A 20,627-nucleotide genomic window follows, 5' to 3' on the forward strand; every position below is an offset into this window, starting at 1 on the left:
AGATCAAAACAATTATACAATAAGGTGAAATTCCATTATATAAATAGTTCATATTCACAACATATAGGTTGTCGTACAAGAAGAAGACCAACTCCCGCGACCTCATCCACCCCCGAACAACTTCTCAAAATCGTCCACTTCTCCCTCACCAACACCCCAAAACCCCGAAATGGTCTTCCAACGAGACCAAGACCGCCTCAGGGAATATTTACGCAATGACGGCCAAAAGCTCAGCGTCGCAGAGCGCGAATCCCTCGTAAAAAACTATATCCCGGAAGACTTTGAGGTCCCTGCCTCGCATTCCCGCGAGCGTCGCAAACCACGCAAAACCCCCGTTCGCTCGTTCTTCAAATCTCAGCTCCATCACTTCGCCTACGCCTTCACCCATATTATCTTCGGCATTGTTGTCCGTCTCCTGCAGGCTTATCATGCAGTTGTGGATCGGGTTTTCGCAATTGTCTACCACCACCACCGCACGCCGGAACTCATTCGTAAGGATGTGCGCGGGCTGAAGAGGCTGCCGACGCATTTGAGTACTATCCTTACCTTGCGGAAAGAGGAAGATTCCCTTGCCGTGCTTATGGATGAGGTTGCCGAGCTTGCGGCCTGGAGTTCATGTGCGGGGATTCCTCAGTTGAGTATTTACGAGAAGACAGGTGAGTTGCCTTCTTTTTTTCTTTGACTTTTTCTTTGATTCGAGATGACATTCGTACTAACTCTCTTTTTGTAGGCGTCTTGAAATCCTGCATTCCAGCCCTCCACCAAATAATCACTACAAAACTGGCCAGCTACTACGGCTCCCCGAGCCAACAACCAAACCTTCATCTCTACGCACCCCACCACCCAGTTCACGGCCCATCAACATCCGACAAAAGCAAATCAACCCTGACAATCCTCCTCCTTTCCTCAACAGATGGCCGGGAAACCCTCGTCGACCTTACCAAAACACTAGCAGAAATGAGTCAAAATGGCAAGCTCTCGCCAGAGGATATCACTCCGGAACTCGTCGATGCGGAGATCAGCGAGATCACCACCCCTGCTGGCGCCGATACAGTCCTCAAGCCCGAACCGGACCTGTTACTCGTCTTTGGTCCCTTCCTTAAGCTTGATGGGTATCCACCTTGGCAGATTCGCCTGACGGAGATGTACTGCACGGGTGGACGTTCCCATGGACTCAATGGGGATGGGGAGGCGGTTGAGTATCAGGGGTATATGCGTGGTCTGTGGCATTATGCTGGTGCGCAGATGAGGTTTGGACGGTAGGTTAGTTGTTGAATATGCATACTGCGTGTTGGTTCTTGATTTCGGTTATACCCGATGTTTTCTTGCATTTTACAGATAGGTTCGCATTGAGGAATTGAGTATCGTGAATTATACCTTGGTATCAATATGCTATATGCCGTGCAAACAGTCCAAGTAATGGCCTCGCCATTAAAAAAAATAACAAAAAACGTCCAAAGAAATAGCCAAGCCTATCCAGTCCAAGCAAAGTCCAAACTCCGTCTAGTCAAAATTATGTCGTCATTCTCGTATGGGAATTTACCCCAGACCATCCTCAGTCTTGATGCATATGCATATCATCAAGAGCCCAGCCATTCGGGATTTCCCATCCCCGCACACAATCCAGACAGCGGACAATCTCCGCCCCAGACTCTGTCACATCTTCAACGGCACAGCCCGAGCAAATCTTCCTGGGGGCTACCCTATCTGCGGTTGAATTTGGATGGAGATCTTCATGTGGTTCTGGATCGAGAGTTCCAAGCGCTGACAAACTCCCGCCGCAACTTGCACTGTCGCATTGGCGCAGACAGATGAAGCATGCCCGTTCGTGACACAAATCGCAGTCTGCGTAGGCGTCGAGGACTTGCCGGGTTGTAGGGCGGCGGTGGCAGATGTGGCATGGGCGGAGGGCTGAGGGAGACGCTGATTGTGGATAGTGCAGGGGGACGAGGGTTTTGGGTGAGATTGGTGGTGAGTATGAATCTGTTGTTTGGTAGATTGGGGCGAGGTGGGATTGTGGTTGATGTTGAGGTTGATGTTGGAGGAGGTAGGGGCTTTGGACATTGACGTGGCGGCGTTTCCGGGGGAGACAGCGCGGTCTGAAATTTGGCTCGTTGGAGAGAGGGCAGTTGTATTCCTCTACTCGGAATGAGGGTATGTATGTTCTGGTGGTGTTAGGCCGAGGTGCTTTCTGCTTAGGGAATGTCAGACTTACGGTCGAGGGGCCAGTTCATCTTCTCTCTTGCGTTTCTTCCATGTTATGGAATCTTCGGGGGAGAGACCTGGCATTGTGAGAGCAGCTAACGCTGTTCAATGTGAAAGAACAAGATCTCGGAGTGAAGTGAAGTTGACCAAACAAATTAATCGAGGCGGTACATTGGGCGGTGTAACGATAGTGTTATCTCGCCAGTTGGTGGTTTTCACGCGAGTACAGTCTGACTCTGTACATATGTACGTTGTGCATACACTCATTCTGAAGATACAGCCCTCGATAGTTGTTCTTATCACTACTTCTCAATCCCATACCTTTAGTCACTCCACAACTTCAACAACATGAATCCTACCAGAATAATAGTCTATGCCTGTGTAACTGATATAGAAGGCAGTCCCCAACGGCGCCATACAAGACTCGGAGAGGCATTCTGCTCATCTATCTTAAACCGCCCTTTTAATCCTACAATTCGGCCCATAGGGTACGACATTATTCATATTCCCGGTGACTTCGACTCCGAACAGCCTTTGAAACGATGCTTTATTCTCGATCTAAATGTCACCCAGCCACTCAATAAAAAAGACACCATGGAACTTCCCCATCAAATATATTTTGCAAGTCGACAGAACGGTAAATTGTAGGTTGTTGAACATTTGTAGAGGCATTTGCTGACTATATATCCAGAACGTTCATTTCTCGTGATGGATGGGCCGAAAAAGCGAAGATCAAGGCTGCTTCATATACATGGGGCGGCAAGCAGGAGCAAAAGATGATTGAAACTATGCGGAGCGAGAATAAAGAGAACGAATGACTCGAATGACCTGCTTTTTACTGGCTGATTTTAACATCTTCATGGTGTTTCCGGTGGTGTTGCTCCCTTACACGCAGGGCATTCATCGTCATCATCGTCTTCTTGCCAGTCGTGGACGTCTTCACGTTGATCAGGGGGGCAGGTCTCTCCATTTTGAATGGCAGAAGGACATCGAGCGATATAGACTATAGCTTCATGGCCGCACAATCCAAATATACCTCGTACATTATCACACATCTGAAATAAATGCTTCTTCAACATTGCCCTGTTTTGATTGCTGCATTGGTCTTACATTTTGCTTCTATCTTTCATGGACTTTGGGCCTCTGAGATGCTGTACTTAGTAAAACATGCCGTATGTCGTTCCAGCTCTGGCCATAGAGACGTACCTTAGATTTGTCTGAAACACGAGGTTTTGATGTTTTGTATCCCGATCGTGAGAAAGAAGTACTTTGACTGGTACTCTGTAGATGAGCAGGGAATAGGTGACACTTCCAATTTCAATTTTTGATGGCTTTTCGATAGGTCGCACACACATGGTGCTCTATCTCACTTTGGATTGAGGGGCATTGCCTATGAGGCCCCGGTCTCATGCACCAGCTGAAGCGATCGTCATCTTGTGCATCAAGGAAACCCCGCCATCAGGTTACTAGTACTCTTCGTAAGTCCTGACATATCTTTCACTAGTTATGGATCTCTTGGGGTTTGCAAGTTTGATTCTATACCTCAAGCTTGTTGTTAAACCACATTGGCATTAATTTCTAAGATCCCCAGGCAGACTACAAGCCCCATCATCCCGATATGGCCAATGCGTCCAGTTAGCCTTCCGATCCCTAATCTCGGCTTGCATAGTCACCCTCTCTTCGTCACTGACTACAACTGGAACTATGCTGCAGATATGCTTTTCCATACCCGGCGTCGTAAAGTCAATATTTTCATGCATGAAGCAATTGGGGTCTATTACAATATGTCTGAAACTCCACCATATAGCCATAAGGTCCCACCTGCGCTGACTTTTGACTAAGTAGTGGTTTAGTCCAGGGTTAGCACTTCAGGGCTTGAATAGAAGACAAGGCTGCGTTCTGCACGAAGGTGCTATACTAGAGATAATATCTGAAAACGGTGTACACAAGTATATGAAACCACCTGCATCTCCGCGTATACAATGGAAGCGAGATGTGCGATGCAATTCAACTCAATGTACCCATCTATCCTAACCAGACTCAACCCCATCCAACCTCGCCTGAATGGTCTTCTCGTCAAACCGCCCCCCATCGCCCACATAATTCCTCAAAACCTCATAAGCCATCAGCCGCCTCGGCGCCTTGCGCCCAGTCATCAGCTCGAACTGCGCAATGCCCTGCTCAATCACATTCTCCAACCCATCGGACAACACCCAAGGACGGCCCGTTTCACTGCGCACCCGACGCATCTGTCGAAGGAGCGGTGTGTCGAGGGGTTTATAAGCCAACTATTCAACATTAGCATTCACATATTCCACGTACTTCAAAACATTGCATTTCGTCCAATATCTTGCAGAAACTCACCTCAAGGATGACACCCCCCGTCAAACTCCCCAGCCACTGCCCCGGCATCTCAAAATTTGCCGGGGGCTCATCCCGGTCCGGATCAGCAGGCACACAGCTTGCAACAAGACTAGGCTGCACATCATCCGGCCACGAGTCTTCCAAAGACCCAATAACACGCACAACATCCTCCCCGCCTGCAGCCCACGAATTGAAATGCCGCGCGACCTCTTCTGCCCGCTCCCGCGTACGATTATAGATGAAGATCTTGCGACACCCAAGTCGCAACATCGCATAGATCGCAGCGCGCGCCATACCGCCCGCACCAACGACCAGCGCCGTGGTCTTGGCGCTGACGGCGTTGCGCGGCGACAGATGCCGCGTAATGCAGGTCATGATACCCAGCCAGTCTGTGTTCTCGCCGTACCAGCCCAGCACGGTGCCAGACTGGTTCCTACGTGCGGCTTGTTCCTGCAGGGGGTAGAATTTGCCGTTTGCGCCGCGGAGAGGCATGATGGTATTTATTGCGCCGATGGCTTCCGCATGCCGGCTTTTTGAGGTTAACTTTTGGTACACAGCTACCCGCCAGGGTTGTACCACGCTTGAGCCGCCGAAGTGTGGGTCTCGGCCTAGTTGGTCGAGCATTGCTAGGGAGGGGGAGGGGGGATGCTGTATGTGTGGCCCATACCGCAGTGGGAGTGGGCTGCGTTGTGCATTGCGGGTGAGAGACTGTAGGTGACGTTTTCGCCCGAGATGTAGAATTTTAGGGGGTCGAGGGTGTAGCTTGCGAAGAGGGCTTGGACGGCGTCGCGGGAGGTGATTTGGGGGTCGTGCGTGTGTTTGGGGCTTGTTATAGCGGGGTGTGTAACAGATGTGAGTATTGAGTTGAATACTTGAGAGGTACGGCCTAGGGAGCCGATGTTGTAGGCTATTAAGGGTGGATTTGCACCCGGGAGGGAGCGGATTTTGTTGGAGAATTCGATTACGGCGGCATTGTCCTCGCGCGAGTTGGCAATGCGGAGAAGTCGGACAAGTTGGAAGCCTTGTTTTGAGGCTGTGGTATAGATTGCCTCACAGTCTGGACTGTTCCAAGCTGGGGAGGAGGGTTCGAAGACTTGCTGGCCGATGATCTTTGTGTTTCCGCGACTTTGGATAACCCTATCGAGTTTGGATTGGTTCTGGGTTAGGTCTGCGACGAGATATTCCACTCCCAGACGTAGACCGTGCTCGAGGATATCGAAATATCGTGTAGGGTTGGCCTCTGGAGGGCCAAGTCCGGTGGAAGATGCGTCGACAGAGAGAATTATTGGAGCTCGTGCATTTCGACGCAGCACAGAAACTTGTTTGCTGATGGTTGCTTGCATACCCGAGTTCCAGCTATCAACGCAAAGCTCAATGGCATCTCCACCGGACTCAAGTTCCGCTAATTTGACATTATCAGCGATCAAATCCGACGATCGAATGAAGATAGCATGTGTGAAAGATCGCAGTTCTGGTGGTGTCTCCAGCAGCACAAACGGCGAGTCATAATTCGAGTAATTCACATCCAGTCCAGTGATGAATTGAACGAAGCGCGTGAAATCCTCCTTCACATCTTGTAATTTAAACGAGTAATCCGCCGATTTCCGATCTGGACTCCCATCGTCCGGCGCCCGCGTCCGGTCTTCTAGATTATAGAATTCAAAATTCGAACACATCCGATGCAACGGATCTCCTTCTCTGAATAGTCGCACCGCCTGGTCCTCCAGACCGAGCAATTGCTGGATGCGATCGATGTCGCGTAACAAATGGACGACGGGGTTGGTGCGGGCATATTCCCGTAGATGTTTTTGTACGGGTCGGGTGAGACTGCCTAGTCCGCACTCCATTACACATCCTGTACGATGGGTGTCCAGCATTGACTTGAGGACTTCAATGTCCCGGCGCTGGAATTCTTGGCTGCCATGTTCTTTGAGATATTCTTGTCGCGTTACTCCGGTTGATTCCTTAAAGTAGTGGTCTTCGGTTATAAAGCGGCGTTTCAATGCTGTTGCAGCTACGAAGCCTAGAGAGCGCTTGCCGCAGCCGCGGACTCCGACTAAGACAAGGGAGGCATCGGGGGGAAAAGTGCGGGACAGTGTATAGTTTGAGGTGGATTCGTTGAGCGTGGAATCTTTTGTGGAATCGAGGATTGGTTTAGGGCTGATCATGATGAATCAATACGCCATCGTTAAGGTGGAAATAAGTGAATGCGAAGTTTGAAGCAAACGTACAGAAAGAGAGGCAAAGCAAAGAGCAGCTCAAGTGGTCTCGAGTGGCAGTATAATTTCCCCAGACGAACTGCCGACCGCCTCCTCGGCAAAAGGCTTTTCCCCTTCCTCGGCTTGATATCTCTTTTATACCTACCTTGTATCGATTGATATTACGAATCTCTCTACTCCGGAAGGAGTATACTTATGTCTTTTGATCCTTGATGATACATCAGATACATCAGCTATCTCCGGCTCGGACTTGCATTTTTGCGGGTGTACGTATATGTCTCACATCTGAATACATCTGTATGGAACTAAGGGATCGACACGATGACATCTAGAGTGCACATTTATGCATGTTCAGCTTGATATCTCCACCGGCTCCGCCCCGAATTCGGGAGGCTCTCGGGATGCCGTAGTCATTGCTGTTTTTAGATGTTGTACCCTGTTCTGTTCCCTGTCCCCTGTCCCCTGTCCCCCCTATTCACCTAAAATTTGTGGGGTGATATCTGTCGTCTTTCAATTTTCACTTTTTATACTCCGTACACTTGCTCCACTATCGAATCTCACACTTTACAATATATAAATTCAATCCGAGGCCAAGGACGGAATTGCCGATGGTCGGCAGTTCATGAAATGGTAAATCCGAACGGAACTAGAGGTCGGCATTCATCTATTATAATATTCTTGTAGGCATTATGTTGAAGATGAGATAAATCCAAGAAGTTATGATCTATTTACAGAAACAACTATTGATCATAGCCTCCTTTAAATATAGAAATAAGAATATAGAGACTAGTAGTAGACACCAAAAAAAGAAGAACGTTGTGGGAAAATCGTGGGGACGTGGGGAAAACCCGAGTCTCCGACCTTCACTTCATCACCTCCCGATCAAGTCCCGATATCACCCTCGGCCTCTACAAGCCGAAAGTTCTAATTCAATACAAACTTGCAATTTTATATAATCTTTTTTTTCCTTTCTGTATTCTTCCTCTTCCTCTTTATCCTTTATTACGCGCCACTTCAGCGCATCCCTACATGGCTCATCAATCTCAATCAACCTAAATGGAGGTCTCCGACAAAACCCCTCGACGAAAGAGGGTCTCAAGAGCCTGCGATCGCTGTCGCAGTAAAAAGGTACTTCTTTCCACTTTATTTTGGCCTTTCTGGTCTCACCTAACGTCCTATAACTAGGATAAATGCGACGGCATCCGCCCTACCTGTTCCGCCTGCAAAACCTCCAACCAATCTTGCTCCTACGATCCCCATGCTAAAAAGCGCGGTCTGCCCGAAGGCTACGTTCGCGGTCTGGAAAAACTATGGGCCTTGTCAATTTGTAACATCGATGGCTTCGAAGATACCATGCTCACCATGCTAGGCGCAACGGCGGAATCGGCAGACCGCCGCGATAATCTCATGTCCGTTTGGTCGGAAGACGCCGCTTCGGAATCTCTACATGAGTCTTGGAAAACGAGTCGACTGTATGGCGCGCTGGAGAAAATGCTGTCCAATTCCGATCCGCTGCCTCCCTTGTCGGGGAAGCGTGCGCGCGTGGATGATTCCGTGAGGACTTCGCGGGCCCCCTTGGGTCCGGATGCTCCGCGCGTCGTGTCGGGTTCTTCGTCTGCTAAGCGCGTTCGGGTGGATGAGGAGAGAGGATTTCAGGTCCCGAGTCTGCATGCGTTGCAATTACCGCCTCAGACGTCGCAGCTGCTGGATATTTACTTCTCTGCTACACATTCGTGGTTTCCGGTTGTTGCGAAGCATAATGTTCTCCGCGCTTCTTACCTCTATGCTAATGCGCCTTTCTCTGTCGCCACTGCTTCACCGGGGTCTGGTGATCATGCTGCTTTGTGGGCGATACTTAGTTACACGATTGCTCAGTCGCGATCGAATTCTCGGGCTGGTCCTGGGTCGGTCGCTTTGGCGAAGGAGTATTATGCCGTCTCGCGAAATCTCATTCCTGCCGAGAAAGAGCGCTATGAGCTAGGCCATATTCAGGCGTTACTGTTGCTGACCTTGGTTAATTCGGGCCTGGAAGATTGGACCGCCGCCTGGTTATTGAGTGGCCAGGCAGTGCGCATGGCTGTTGCGATGGGGCTCGGCTCGTATGTTGACTCGAGGCGGTCTGATGAACTTCGTCAAGGGAAGGTGGTCTTTCTGGGCTGTTTTGTCATTGATTCTATGCTTTCGTTCCGCCTTTCGCGCAGTCCCGCTATGCCCCCGAACGATTTAGCTGCCGTGGGTTTGTTGGAGGAAGATGGGCTAGAAGAGTGGAATTCGTGGGTGGATGTGTTACCGCCGATGGGGGCTCCGCATGGCGCTAAGAACTCGCCGCGTCGAGGACCTCTCCTGGCTTTGAGCTGTTTCAACCGCTTGGTAGAGCTATCAAGCGTTCTCAACAAAATCTCCCGTCACATGTCGTCTGGTTTCAATATGGCCACCTTTGCACAGCAGCTGGTCATGGAGCTGAAGCAGTGGGACGACTGCCTGCCTCTTGGATGTCGCCTGATCGGACCGGAAAGCATCTACCCAGAGCGTCATTCTGCTTTGTTACCACACCAGAGCTACCTCGGCCTGACATATGTCGCCACGCTGCTGTGGTTGTATCTCCAGCTACTACCCGGAGAGCAGGGGCTGCACCGTTCCCAACGACCCGCAACAGAAGGCGCCAAAAAGCTACTCTATCGAGGTTTGTCAATGGTCACACAACACCTGGAGAACTTCCCGATGTGCGGTCTCCCCCCGATTTTCGAATTGAGTCTTCGTACAATCGCCGAGCAGGCGCACTTTCTGCGCAACACCCCCGATTCAGAAACCTTCCCCTTCGCCCGCTGGGCAGAGGAGTTCCGCCACAAAATAACAGGCTTCGCATCTACATGGCCTGCCTATAGTTCATTAGTCTCTGTCATGGAACGATGGCAGTCCAAAGACCTCGGCCCTTTCCCTAACACCCATCCATTCTCAATGCAACCCCCATCCCGCCTACCAGACGACTACTCCTCCTCCATCCTCGGCATCACAATGCCGGTCGACAACCAATCTCACACACCAAAAGATACAGTCATGGAAAACGCAGATTTAATGATGGACATCTCACTACCGGACAAAATCCCCCGCAGTGGCCCAGATCAGAATCCTTACCAACGTCCCCATCCCCTCCCACAACCACAACCCCAAACGCCCGAGTCATCCTCCTCCATGCACGGTGTCTCAACTCACGGAGTTTCCCCAATAGGCGACATAGACGCCATCTTCAAAGACCTCGCATACCTAGATACGACAGAGTGGTCGACAAACCGCGAAGCAGGCCTGAAAGACTTTGGCTTCCTCGATGACTCCACTTTCCAGGCTTTCTGTCATGACCCTGATCGATTGGGCGGGTCGCAGCCTCTCCACCCACCTTCCATTGCGGATATTTGGCCACCGCCGGGTTTCTTCCCTGAGACTTTTGGGGAGGAGGCAAGATAGCTAGATCGGCTTTTGTTTATTGTACATATACCCGCGCTGTAAAGAGCGTATTTGCGAATTTATTCTGTTCGATTATGGAAGATTCACCAAGCGCTTCCCATAATCTATTTAAGGTATAAGCTATAAAGCATAGTGGAGGTAAGTTGGTCCGATCCATGGATATAACGTATGAAGGAGATCCAATTGGCTGAAGATCACGTGTGCAAGTATATATGTCCCACCTTCTCAATCAGGAAGTATGTCCTACATCAGATTCAGGCCCACTATATACTCCATTCATATCTACATATATAAACCTCGCTTTTAAAACCACCCTCACATACTCTCCAACTTCCCCTCCTTACCAATCTTATCCAATCCCCCACCAGACACCTACCAGACGTTCCCTGTTGTCTGCTCCTTCATCAACTTCTTCACATTGACCGCCCTCCAAAACCAAGTACAGAGAATGCAAACCGGCACAAAGCAGACGCCAACAATGACCATCTTTCTCTGCACATCGGCATAAGCTCCGACAATCGCCGTCCGCTCCGCACTCCCATCTGCATACGACATCTGCGTCACCATACTCCCAAAGATACTAGCAGCAAGATGTTTGCTCGCCTCCGGAAGCCGTGCATATATTTGCTTCTCGGTGATGTTGTTCCACATCGCGCCTGCAATTGCCGAACCAACGGCCGCGCCGATCGAGCCGAATAGCCCGTAGATTGCCAGCACAACGGCGACTTCTTGGTGCGAGACCATCGCCATGATGGCGAGTTGTCCGCAGACGGTGAAGAGGCAGGTTCCGAGACCGACGAGGATTTGCGTCATTGTTAGAATTCCGACGTGAGTGGAAGGTTGGCGGAAGGGGATTAGAAGAGCTGTTCCTAGGAGGAAGATTGGAATGCCGGCCATCACAGTCCATTTGTATTCACCAGTTATACGGATTAGGCTAGTTCGTAGTCAGTGGTGTTTGAAAGAAGGAGTTTGAGCTCAGACTTACACGCCAAATATTGGGCTGAAGATGAAGGAGGTCAAGGAGAAGGAGTTGAGAACGTAGCCAGCTGTCGTGATGTCGAGCCGGTGCACAACTTGGAGGTAAGAACTGAAGTAGCTGTTCCAGGCGCTGTGGGGTGTTAGTTGAATTTCTACAGGGCATTGCTGGAGAACTTACAAGACGGAGAGGAACATCACTCCGTATAGCATGCACGAGCCAATCATGGTTGGTTCCTTTAGATACTTCCATGGTAGGAATTGTACGGGGGAGAAGTATCGCTCCCAGATGTAAAACCCCGGGACACAGAGAACACCCAAAACCTCCATCGCGATGATGTAGTCTGTTGCCCAGCCCTTAGGTCCGTATGCGGCAATGCTGAATGGGATCAAGATGAGAGAGAAAGCAGCTGTAATCAGGATGATTCCAACAACTGAGAACGTTAGTCATATCAACAGCGAGTATGAGCTCGATACGCACCATCAAACTCTATAAAGTAATGGACAATTGACTGCCACCACGACCGTCCAGATTTCTCCTTTGTGAGCCGCCCGCTCTTTTCAGCCCTCCGCTGCATCAACAACATAACCACGCAGACAGGAATACAGACGCCAACGAGCATGATCACGAATGCACCGAATGCCCACCGGAAGTTTAGGTTTGCATAGAACAGCGCAGCAATCTTTGGTCCGGCAAATGTACTGCAGATACCAGGTGTACCGTTGATACCAAGCATAATCATACGGTTCTTGAGCGTGGTCATATCAGCCAACATGATTTCAACCACGTATCCAAGTCCGATATGTCCAACCCAGTACAATGTGTGTGCGGCCGTGTACATCTCAATACTGGTACATGTAGCCTTCATGATTAATCCGATCACCATAATCAATAGCATGAAGAGGAACCCCTCCACTCGGCCCCAGATGTCGATTATTTTTGCCAAAGTTAGCTTTGAGGACCCTCCAAGGATGGTCGACACCACGCTGACGACCGTGAGAAGGCCATGTTTGCCGAATTCGGATGTTATGTATGGGTTCAGTGAGCCCTGGACTGATACTAGGAGGGCGTCGACGAAGGAGACGAGGTACAGACTGGGTTGTTAGATTGGGTGTCTTGTCGGATGGGGTGGACTCACAGGACGAACACCAGGATCAGTGTCTTGGTAGACCATGAAGAGGTGATTGCTCGTACGCGTCTCACACCTCCTTGGAACTCGACGGAGTCTTTATCAGAGATGCTCGCTTGGTCATTTTCATACACGGCCTGTCGACTAACCGCCTTCTCAGCATCGTGGCTGCGCTCGGCCGGTGTGACCTGATCTGAGACGATGATTTTTTCCATCATCAGAGACCCAATGGTGGATTTCAAGGGGCTTGAATCAATCTCTGATCTTGGTAGATATATATAAAATGCCCTCTTGACAATCGGGATGTTGTCTTTATAAGAAAAATTCCTAATTGCATGTCCGGCAAGTCTAGAGCGCCCTATCCTCATATCAGATGATCTGATAATGTTCTCTGAGCATGGGTTAATCAGTCAGACCAATAGTATTTAGCCAAGGGCTTCTAGCGTATTGTAAGGTTTCGCCTTTACACCGAAAGTGGCTCAATTAAGAACATGGACGGGAAGGTTTGCCCGACTGCATTGGGTGTAATCTAGCTGTAATATTCCAATCTAATCAGATCTCCCAGGTATCTTGGGTCCCAGACATGGGTCATATTACGAGGAAAATTGACAAACTGGACTGTGGCAGTATTTTCCGATTCCCGATTGAATGCGATGCCCAAGAAGCGACTTCGGCAAAGCTAAGGCGACGTCGGAAATTGAGGGAATAAATCGGAAGTTGCTAACATGAAAGGCTTGCAAGCGGTCTTGGTTCCTGTGACGGTGAGTTTTAAGCTAGCAACCTTGGTATAAGATTATGAATGTGCTCTGTCATAAGTCGTTGACTTTGATGTATACTCCACCAACGTTCCGATTTCGACCATTAACAAGTACCAGTACGCATCCCACCAACCTACCCTAAATTGCTGCAAATCTCTTCAGTCAGTCTCATTGTGGCAATCCATCCTTCACGCTTGGCATGCTTCGGTTAAGATGAAGCCAAGACAGGCGCCAAGCACGCACTTTAGCCCCAAGGGGCGGAGATCTTCGGTGTTGGTGAGAGCTGTACGGAGTACTGCTTCGGAAGTTATGAGCTCCGAGAAGACTCTGCTTGGCTTGCATGTATTTCTGTATCTTTTACGCGAACGAGAGCGTTTCCTGCGGCAGTTGGGCTTGTTTTAGGTTGAGTCTTGGTCGGGTTCCTTTTCTCGTGCATGCATTCACGTGGTGTGCTTTGTTTTTATTGCTGTGCTATTCACAAATTTATCATGCAACTAGTGGACTTGATATTGCGGTGATTTTCGTGATCGAGTCTACAGTTGGACAGATTGTTCGTCGGCATGGATGGGTACTGAAGGGTACAGTCACTATATTCACAGGAATTTCTATATAAATATAATTATCCTTAGCTCTCTGGGTCAAATCAGTTTATTTGAGCCTTTTGTATCCACTGACAAACCTATGCTTGAGCTTGCAAATGATAAATCTTCCTACCCTTGACAATTGTTGTGAGATGTTCAGGGTCCAAGACCCATATGAGGCAAAGATCGACCTCTGGGGGCCTTACAGAATTGTTCGACAGTTGGCCTCGAAATAGAACTACGAAGAGTTCATCATCCAATCATGACCTACAAAATGCCACATTACATTTTTAGAAGAATGAAGACCAGTCATTATGCGTCAGATACTCTCGATGTGACAATTCGTGGTGTTCCACCTACAGATTGGCTCGACTATCTCAAGCTGTCTCAGCCAGATGGGATGCCTTATAAGCAACCTTTGTATAACTAAATAAGCAGACAGCTAAGGTATATAATAAGGCTCTCTCCCGCCGATTTCGAGGATTATCAATATTATCACGGCACATATATTCCTCACTCAATTCGGACACCACTTCTTCCAATCAGTCAATATGAAGTTCACCATTGTCTCAGTGCTTTTGGCAGCCGCATCTGCCCTCGCATTCCCATTCAATGTTGAGCGCAGAAACTCCATCCAAATAAGTGATCTCTGGGCCAAAGCCTCTGCCACTGGTGCCGCCATGCACTTCATCGTCACCGACCCAAACTACCCTGAAGATACACCCACCGACTGCAACTTGATTTGGTATAATGTTCTAATTTCTCAATTCCAGGAAAACATACTAACCTCCATCTTAATTCAGGTCTTACGGCTCATCTCCCAAGGGAAACGCCCGCTGCAACAACGGCCAATACTACATTCGATTCCCTGATGGTCCTGTGGACCTCAAGTCCTTCACGCTCGAGCTGGAGAGGGTTTCTGGTCCCATTCAAGAGAAGGGACAGGCTAAGCTTACCTCAAAGTCTTTATGGGAATGCGTGGATAATCCACAGGATGCTGTTCAGCTCGATTGCAAGTATCTTGGCGTGTTGAGCATGAATGTTTAGGAATATCTGTGCGGGACCGGTGATGTTTGCAGATGGCGAGTGATACGGCAATGGTAGTTGCTAGTATTGATAGTGAATACATATCATGCTGTCAGCTATTTGGGAGTGTCTCTCGTGTAGATGTGCTTCTCTTTTTCACTTTGTGTATCACACCTGATCAACCTCGAAAGTGGACAAAGTAACCTGCCTGTTTGAAACAATTATATCGCACCAACTTATGGTCCATTCACCCAACCTCCGAAACAAAACGAGATCTTTCAAAACGACATTATAATTGAAATCCATCACCGGGAGAGATCGCGCACATATCGCTCTCGCACTGGGTCACCTTCATGAGAATGCACAGTCCAGTCTCCAATGCCAGAGCCATTTGTATCAGCTTCCGATGAGCCAAATATCAAACCGGCAGGCCGATAAGATGCGTCAGACCTCATCCGCTGAATAGCGGAAACATGAATGCGCGCGTCGGTGGGAATATCACGAGCCTGACCCCGAGGCGGCGGCCAGCGCACAGCCTTCCACTGTCCATCAGCTTGGACTTCCATTCTTCGCAAAGGCAGGTACTCCATAAACTGCCAAGAAAGAACAGAAGCCATGGGAAGTCCACTTCCATAATTGAGAAGATCATGAATACGCCCTTTCATACCACCAATCTGGAGCGCATTTACAAAATCTTTGTGAGAACAAGACATCTCATCCGCAGCTTCCGAAGCTTGATCCTTCCCACCCTCTTCGATGGAGGTATAGTCACCATCATGTTCCTCGATGCATTCCAGCGCCTTCATCTTTGAAGCATCAAGTCGAAGTCCGGCATTTTGCGCCTCACGCACCATCCACACGAGAGGTGCATGACTTAACGGCCATGCCTCGCCGGCTTCGAGATCCCAGCCACCGCCAATGTCGGCATGACCGCCTGGGAACCACATCTCCTCCACGTCTACCTGATCTTCGTCGTTCGTTCCAAGGTCCGCGTTGCGGCTGTGTGTGCTCACGTTCGGAATTTCAGGCAAGACAGGTGGCCCGGAGGCAGTTTCGGCATCGTCATCAGAATTTGTTAGGGGTTTCTCTCCACTTGATTTGCGAGGGTGGGAATTTTTAGACTGCTCCGGTTGCTGAATCCCCAGCAGCACTGGTCGGAATTTGATCCTTCGTTCGTCGATACTGACGGCATGCCGGATCACTTTTGTTGCGGGCATTGCATCGACATTTACTTCAAAATCGGCGATGCTGTTAACTGCGTCGAACATTCCTAGGAAATGGACCCTGGGCACTGGTCGGGACAGGACCTCACGACTGGATTTCAAGACCTGGTAGGCCTTTTTCTTCGCTTCTTGCTTGTTGTTGGTTCGGCCCAATTTCCATGACGCAAAGGCGTCCCAGATGAAGGGGATTACTTCCTCGTTGTCGGGACCCAGCAAACCGACGAAATCGAGCATCTCGTTGAGGAATCGTGCGGTATATGCACCGCGTGAGAATCCGAAGATGAAGATTTTAGTTCCTTCGCGGTAGTGTCGCATTAGGAAGCGGTATCCGCCTAGAACATGGCGATCAAAGGATTTGCCCAACGCCAGGTTGAGTGCTTTGCTGTTGCTCAGCCTGCTGTGCTTTTGAATGGTCGTGCTGGCCAGAGAGCCTGGAGTGATATCGGTTCCAATTCCCGCTGTTTGGTCAGTATTCAATTGAAAAATTTGAGAGACTGGTTGACGGTCCATACGTTGGTAATAGCATACTGGATGTGGTTAGCTTAGACTCCCTAACTACATTAAGAAGACTTACATTGTTCATCAGTTCGTTCAAGCATGCGGCAGATTTTCAAAACATTGGTCTCGGTACCATCAGTGGTAAATGTGTTGCCTGTGCCATCAAAGCACAGAACGATTTGGCGGGATGACATGGTCGCAGTGGAAATTCTGCAAGGTACAATATTGTAGGGCCGGGGGAACCTCCATTTATATGATCCCGTCGACATCATAACAGGATAGTGTTTGCTCCCCACCCTGATCATCTCCACTGACCGCGACAGTACAGCGACGATCGCGACGATCTTCGTTAGTGCGCGAATCAACCACTTCGCAAAGCCACCGCCAAGCAAAGTATGTGCTTCACTAGTCTGCCACTCTCGGTACCGTGCAGACAATCTTCTGAATTGGGTATCATCTATGGTGAGATCTGTGGTCTAGTTTAGTCGGTGTGTGAAGAAAATCCGAGTATAACTTAGTATTGCTTCTATGTGATCGATCACAGTATGGGGTTCAAATGCAATATTGGACAATATTGGCAAGTGTCGGTGACCCCTACGTTCGAAAAAGCAAAAAGTTCAATATGAAGTCGAAACAGGTCTACGAACTCAGCGGAGACAATAAGCTTTGCTACTGACCCTGGGTGTTTGATGTCTCTTGGGTAGATAAACCTCACGCAAGATTCATTCAGGATAAGATGCTGAACTTCGTAATCAAATTTGAGAGTCCAGGTTCAAAATGAATTAGACCGAGTTGCTAGGATACGGCATTTATTCATTAATACACTTAAGAAACCCAATTATTGTTTCCCCGTAGCGTAGTACGCTTCACCATTTTCGCAATGAGACATACATTCATGTCAGATGGCGTACGCCATCCTTCCAATCGGGACTGTGGTTTTGTCCACTGCGCTGCTGATGGCGACGGGATATTATGGTAGAAAATGCCAACCTGTGCTTTGGAAGAATTCGGTTCTGCCTCTGATAGTTGGCCGGTTTGAGACAGGGTCGGGCGATGATCTTGGTGATTTACAGCTTGCTTATGAATTGGGGAGAAAGTCGAAGAAAATCAAGGTATTCGTGGAGAATCATGCAGGGATTTCCTTTGAACGTAGTGCGATCGATACCCAACGAGTATTATAACTCAATCTTTTGTGCAAATTTGCGCAAGAATAGGTTTGAACTGCTTTCAATTGTTTGATGTAGAACCTTGGTATCGCTAGAAAGATCAGATGCAAATGACAGGTATGAAAAATGAAGTGGAAATGGTCAGCGACCAAAAGTGTAGTGTTTTTTTGTCTGCCAGCAGACGCCAAAACAGCGCCATGGGGAAACGCCTCGCCAATGACTCTCGGAAACAGGGCATCACGTTCTCAAACGTGGGAATATATGCAAGGTCAAGTGTAGAAAAGAAAAAGAGGGAGAGACAAGGGAAATGTATATGTACACAGAAACAAAGAAATAAGTGAAGAGCAATCAATCAAAGATGTATTCGACTTGCTCGCAAGAGGATTGGAATGCCTTGAGGAGCTTTGAAACGCGCGGCCTAATCCAGCCCGACGAAGTGAGGTTTTTGGGAACGCCGGCAAAAGTCGTAGAAGCATGCTTGCAGACGCCCTTCGTCTCATCGAACGAATACTGCAAACACTCCTCGTTCCGAGCACAGACCTCAGCACAGACACCAACGCTGGGAAGGGTCCCATCCGCGAAATCAACCCGCGCCCCGGACAGATTATCCCAATCATCCAGCGCCGCAAAAGAATCATTATAAATGAGTTTCTGGTAGACGTCCGCATGGAGCAATAGGGCATTCTTGCCACTGGCAAAGAATCCCCGATCAAACTTCCACATCTCTTCGATATCATCCGGTCCCATGTGATGGTACGAGATGACCGGGTAACACCACGGCTGTCGCCCGTAGCCTTCAGAGAAATGGTCAATTTCCCATGGTCGAGACGTCATCATCATCGGCCATGCCCATGTGAGATCGACGCGGACGTCGTGCAGAGCTCGTGCTAGCGCACAGTCGCCCGCCCACTCGCTCGCTGTCATTTCTTCAAGCTCGGACTGGGCCTGTGCGCGATGCTGGCTGAGCAGGTTCATTGTATAGCTTGAGAGGACAATGCCAGCGCCGCCATAGCCGAAGAGGACGTCGCCGATCTGCATCGGGCTGCCGAGGTAGTAGTGGCGCTCGTGGTCGAGGTGCGACAGCCAGTTTACCAGATTCGGCCAGACCATGTATGTGTCGGCTTCCAGGAAGACGTACCACTTAGCATCGGGCATGGCTTCCAAAGCGCCGTCGATCATTGGAAGGAACTTCCATTTGTCGAGTTTCCAGCCGGGGTTGTTGGTCTTCCCGAGAGGGCCATTTTGGTCGTCGCCCCACTCTGCTTCCGTTAGGCCTTCGCGGCCGACTTCTTGGAGGCGACGGTAGATACCAAATTCGGGTTCGCGTTCTCTGGTTTCGGAGCTGACGTTTTGGAGGATATCATATGTTCGTACGCCGTTGATTGTTTCTTCGTAGTCGGAGAAGATAGCGAAATGGGGCACGCATTGGAGGGTAGTGCGAAGATGGATCGGGACTTTTTCGAGGGATTCGGTTGCTCCTGTTTTTAGGACCACCATCACATCGTCGAGTTGGTGAAGGAGGTGGCCGCATTTGTCTTCTAGGGATTGTTGTGACGACTGTGTTTGGGGAGGGTCTTGTGTCGGCTTCTCCTCTCCTACCACGATTGTTTCTTCGGATTGAGGGACTTCAGTGTTCATGGGTAACGGATCGGAGTCAGGTAGTCGAAAAATATAAAATATCAAGCTAAATGTAAGGAGCGGAAAGACGATGAAGAGCCATCGTCGCGGAGAGCTGAACATGGTAGGCGTTCAGGAACAAACTATCAGTGGTGAAATGAAACTGGAGGCCATTCAGAAGAGTGGAGGACGAGGGAAAAAAAGAAGAGAGGGAACAAGCGCTTAATGACATGCAATGCACAAGAGAAAAAAAGGGTCAGTGATCGCCGTTGACAAACCAGTTCGACACTAACTCGGGCGTGTAGAGTGGACGATCCAAGAACTGGCAGAACAGGCACACACCATATTCGGTTGAAGCTCCAAACAGCGTCATTTGATAGGCTCAGAGACAAATTTACTGGGGATAGATCAACGACCACGCGGCCCATGAACCAACGAGGCTGTGGCGTTTCTCAGGGCCTGCCACTAGCCCCACGGGAAGCGTCATCGTTTGCGGGACTTGAAATCATGAGGCAATGATCGACTAACAGTAAAGGTGAGGAGCGTTCAGGAGGCGAAGATCAGATCAGGGGTAAGTCAGTGAAGCATTAGCAGATTTTAATTGCACATTTTCGTGAGCAGTAGGGTTATCTTAAACCCAAGGCGCTGATGTCAAAAATGCCAACAGGAATAAGCCTCGGAGGCGTATGTTTCGTGTTTTAGCGCCCGTGGATCTGAGTTGAGGGCCTGGAGAATCAGGCATGAGTACATCACCTGACATGTTTCAGCCACGTGTGTGTGCACGGATCACTATGTGAAACTAATCTATTGAAACGATCAACATCTACTTCAAGCATTAGATATGCATATATCCCGCTAGCACTCTACCTAGGTATGTTGAGGATATACATTGTATATTCTATGGCACCTACGATGATCATTGACTATCATAACTCAAATCTTACGGTGTGGAGAACAGGGGCTTCCCGTCCGCTCAGCCGTACCTGGACCACACGCCGGTAAGTTAGTAGTGACCATCAGCGAATCCTCATTGTTGTATATTTTTGCCGTTTACTAAAAGATTTATTCTGGATTCATTTGGTTAAATTAGTCGGTCCTGGTAGCCCTTTACAATCTGGTATCTTTTATCGTTATTGCTGAAATAAGGACCTAAACGCGATGTAACTCGTGACCGCTCCTGAAGACCCCAGTCATTGAGGGAATCATTGAGGGCTGAGTCGCGTTGACACGGGTACAGCTGCCGCACTTTAAATTATTTATCTGACTCACAACTCACCATTTTGAAGGCGGTATCCTATCTAAGAGGCGGTATCAACTGTGCTTTTCATCTTAATTTCTTGACTTTGAGAACCCCGCCAATTGTCTCGAAACACCGAAACCATGATCATCATGGCTCCTAACAT

The 20,627-nt window shown here is 49.1% G+C and overlaps 8 protein-coding genes across 8 annotated transcripts; 3 read left to right on the forward strand and 5 right to left on the reverse strand.

Annotated features, from left to right (window-relative positions):
• Window positions 1-169: 169 nt before the first annotated feature.
• Window positions 170-1,263, forward strand: N7529_007982 (ditrans,polycis-polyprenyl diphosphate synthase; the record flags this gene model as incomplete). The annotated part of the gene is made up of 2 exons (XM_057243509.1): window positions 170-656; window positions 731-1,263. 2 exons carry the CDS (start codon window positions 170-172, stop codon window positions 1,261-1,263), a joined length of 1,020 nt encoding a protein of 339 aa, XP_057095047.1.
• A 292-nt stretch (window positions 1,264-1,555) lies between these two features.
• On the reverse strand, window positions 1,556-2,289 carry N7529_007983 (uncharacterized protein; the record flags this gene model as incomplete). The annotated part of the gene is made up of 2 exons (XM_057243510.1): window positions 1,556-2,165; window positions 2,216-2,289. 2 exons carry the CDS (start codon window positions 2,287-2,289, stop codon window positions 1,556-1,558), a joined length of 684 nt encoding a protein of 227 aa, XP_057095048.1.
• Window positions 2,290-4,235: 1,946 nt separating this feature from the next.
• Window positions 4,236-6,737, reverse strand: N7529_007984 (repressor protein; the record flags this gene model as incomplete). Its single annotated transcript, XM_057243511.1, has 3 exons — window positions 4,236-4,493; window positions 4,570-5,195; window positions 5,237-6,737. The coding sequence occupies 3 exons, from the start codon at window positions 6,735-6,737 to the stop codon at window positions 4,236-4,238; spliced, it is 2,385 nt and encodes a 794-aa protein (XP_057095049.1).
• A 1,107-nt stretch (window positions 6,738-7,844) lies between these two features.
• N7529_007985 (putative C6 transcription factor) lies at window positions 7,845-10,250 on the forward strand (the record flags this gene model as incomplete). Its single annotated transcript, XM_057243512.1, has 2 exons — window positions 7,845-7,916; window positions 7,974-10,250. The coding sequence occupies 2 exons, from the start codon at window positions 7,845-7,847 to the stop codon at window positions 10,248-10,250; spliced, it is 2,349 nt and encodes a 782-aa protein (XP_057095050.1).
• Window positions 10,251-10,622: 372 nt separating this feature from the next.
• N7529_007986 (Major facilitator superfamily domain general substrate transporter) lies at window positions 10,623-12,573 on the reverse strand (the record flags this gene model as incomplete). The annotated part of the gene is made up of 5 exons (XM_057243513.1): window positions 10,623-11,184; window positions 11,236-11,358; window positions 11,407-11,659; window positions 11,707-12,320; window positions 12,365-12,573. The coding sequence occupies 5 exons, from the start codon at window positions 12,571-12,573 to the stop codon at window positions 10,623-10,625; spliced, it is 1,761 nt and encodes a 586-aa protein (XP_057095051.1).
• Window positions 12,574-14,245: 1,672 nt separating this feature from the next.
• N7529_007987 (uncharacterized protein) lies at window positions 14,246-14,741 on the forward strand (the record flags this gene model as incomplete). Its single annotated transcript, XM_057243514.1, has 2 exons — window positions 14,246-14,439; window positions 14,498-14,741. The coding sequence occupies 2 exons, from the start codon at window positions 14,246-14,248 to the stop codon at window positions 14,739-14,741; spliced, it is 438 nt and encodes a 145-aa protein (XP_057095052.1).
• Window positions 14,742-15,025: 284 nt separating this feature from the next.
• N7529_007988 (T6SS phospholipase effector Tle1-like catalytic domain-containing protein) lies at window positions 15,026-16,635 on the reverse strand (the record flags this gene model as incomplete). The annotated part of the gene is made up of 3 exons (XM_057243515.1): window positions 15,026-16,401; window positions 16,456-16,470; window positions 16,518-16,635. The coding sequence occupies 3 exons, from the start codon at window positions 16,633-16,635 to the stop codon at window positions 15,026-15,028; spliced, it is 1,509 nt and encodes a 502-aa protein (XP_057095053.1).
• Window positions 16,636-17,955: 1,320 nt separating this feature from the next.
• Window positions 17,956-19,347, reverse strand: N7529_007989 (uncharacterized protein; the record flags this gene model as incomplete). Its single annotated transcript, XM_057243516.1, has 1 exon — window positions 17,956-19,347. One exon carries the CDS (start codon window positions 19,345-19,347, stop codon window positions 17,956-17,958), a length of 1,392 nt encoding a protein of 463 aa, XP_057095054.1.
• Window positions 19,348-20,627: the final 1,280 nt, after the last annotated feature.

The sequence above is a fragment of the Penicillium soppii genome (assembly GCF_028829465.1).
Source record: "Penicillium soppii strain IBT 18220 chromosome Unknown utg000006l, whole genome shotgun sequence".
In the NCBI taxonomy this organism is placed as follows: Eukaryota; Fungi; Ascomycota; class Eurotiomycetes; order Eurotiales; family Aspergillaceae; genus Penicillium; species Penicillium soppii.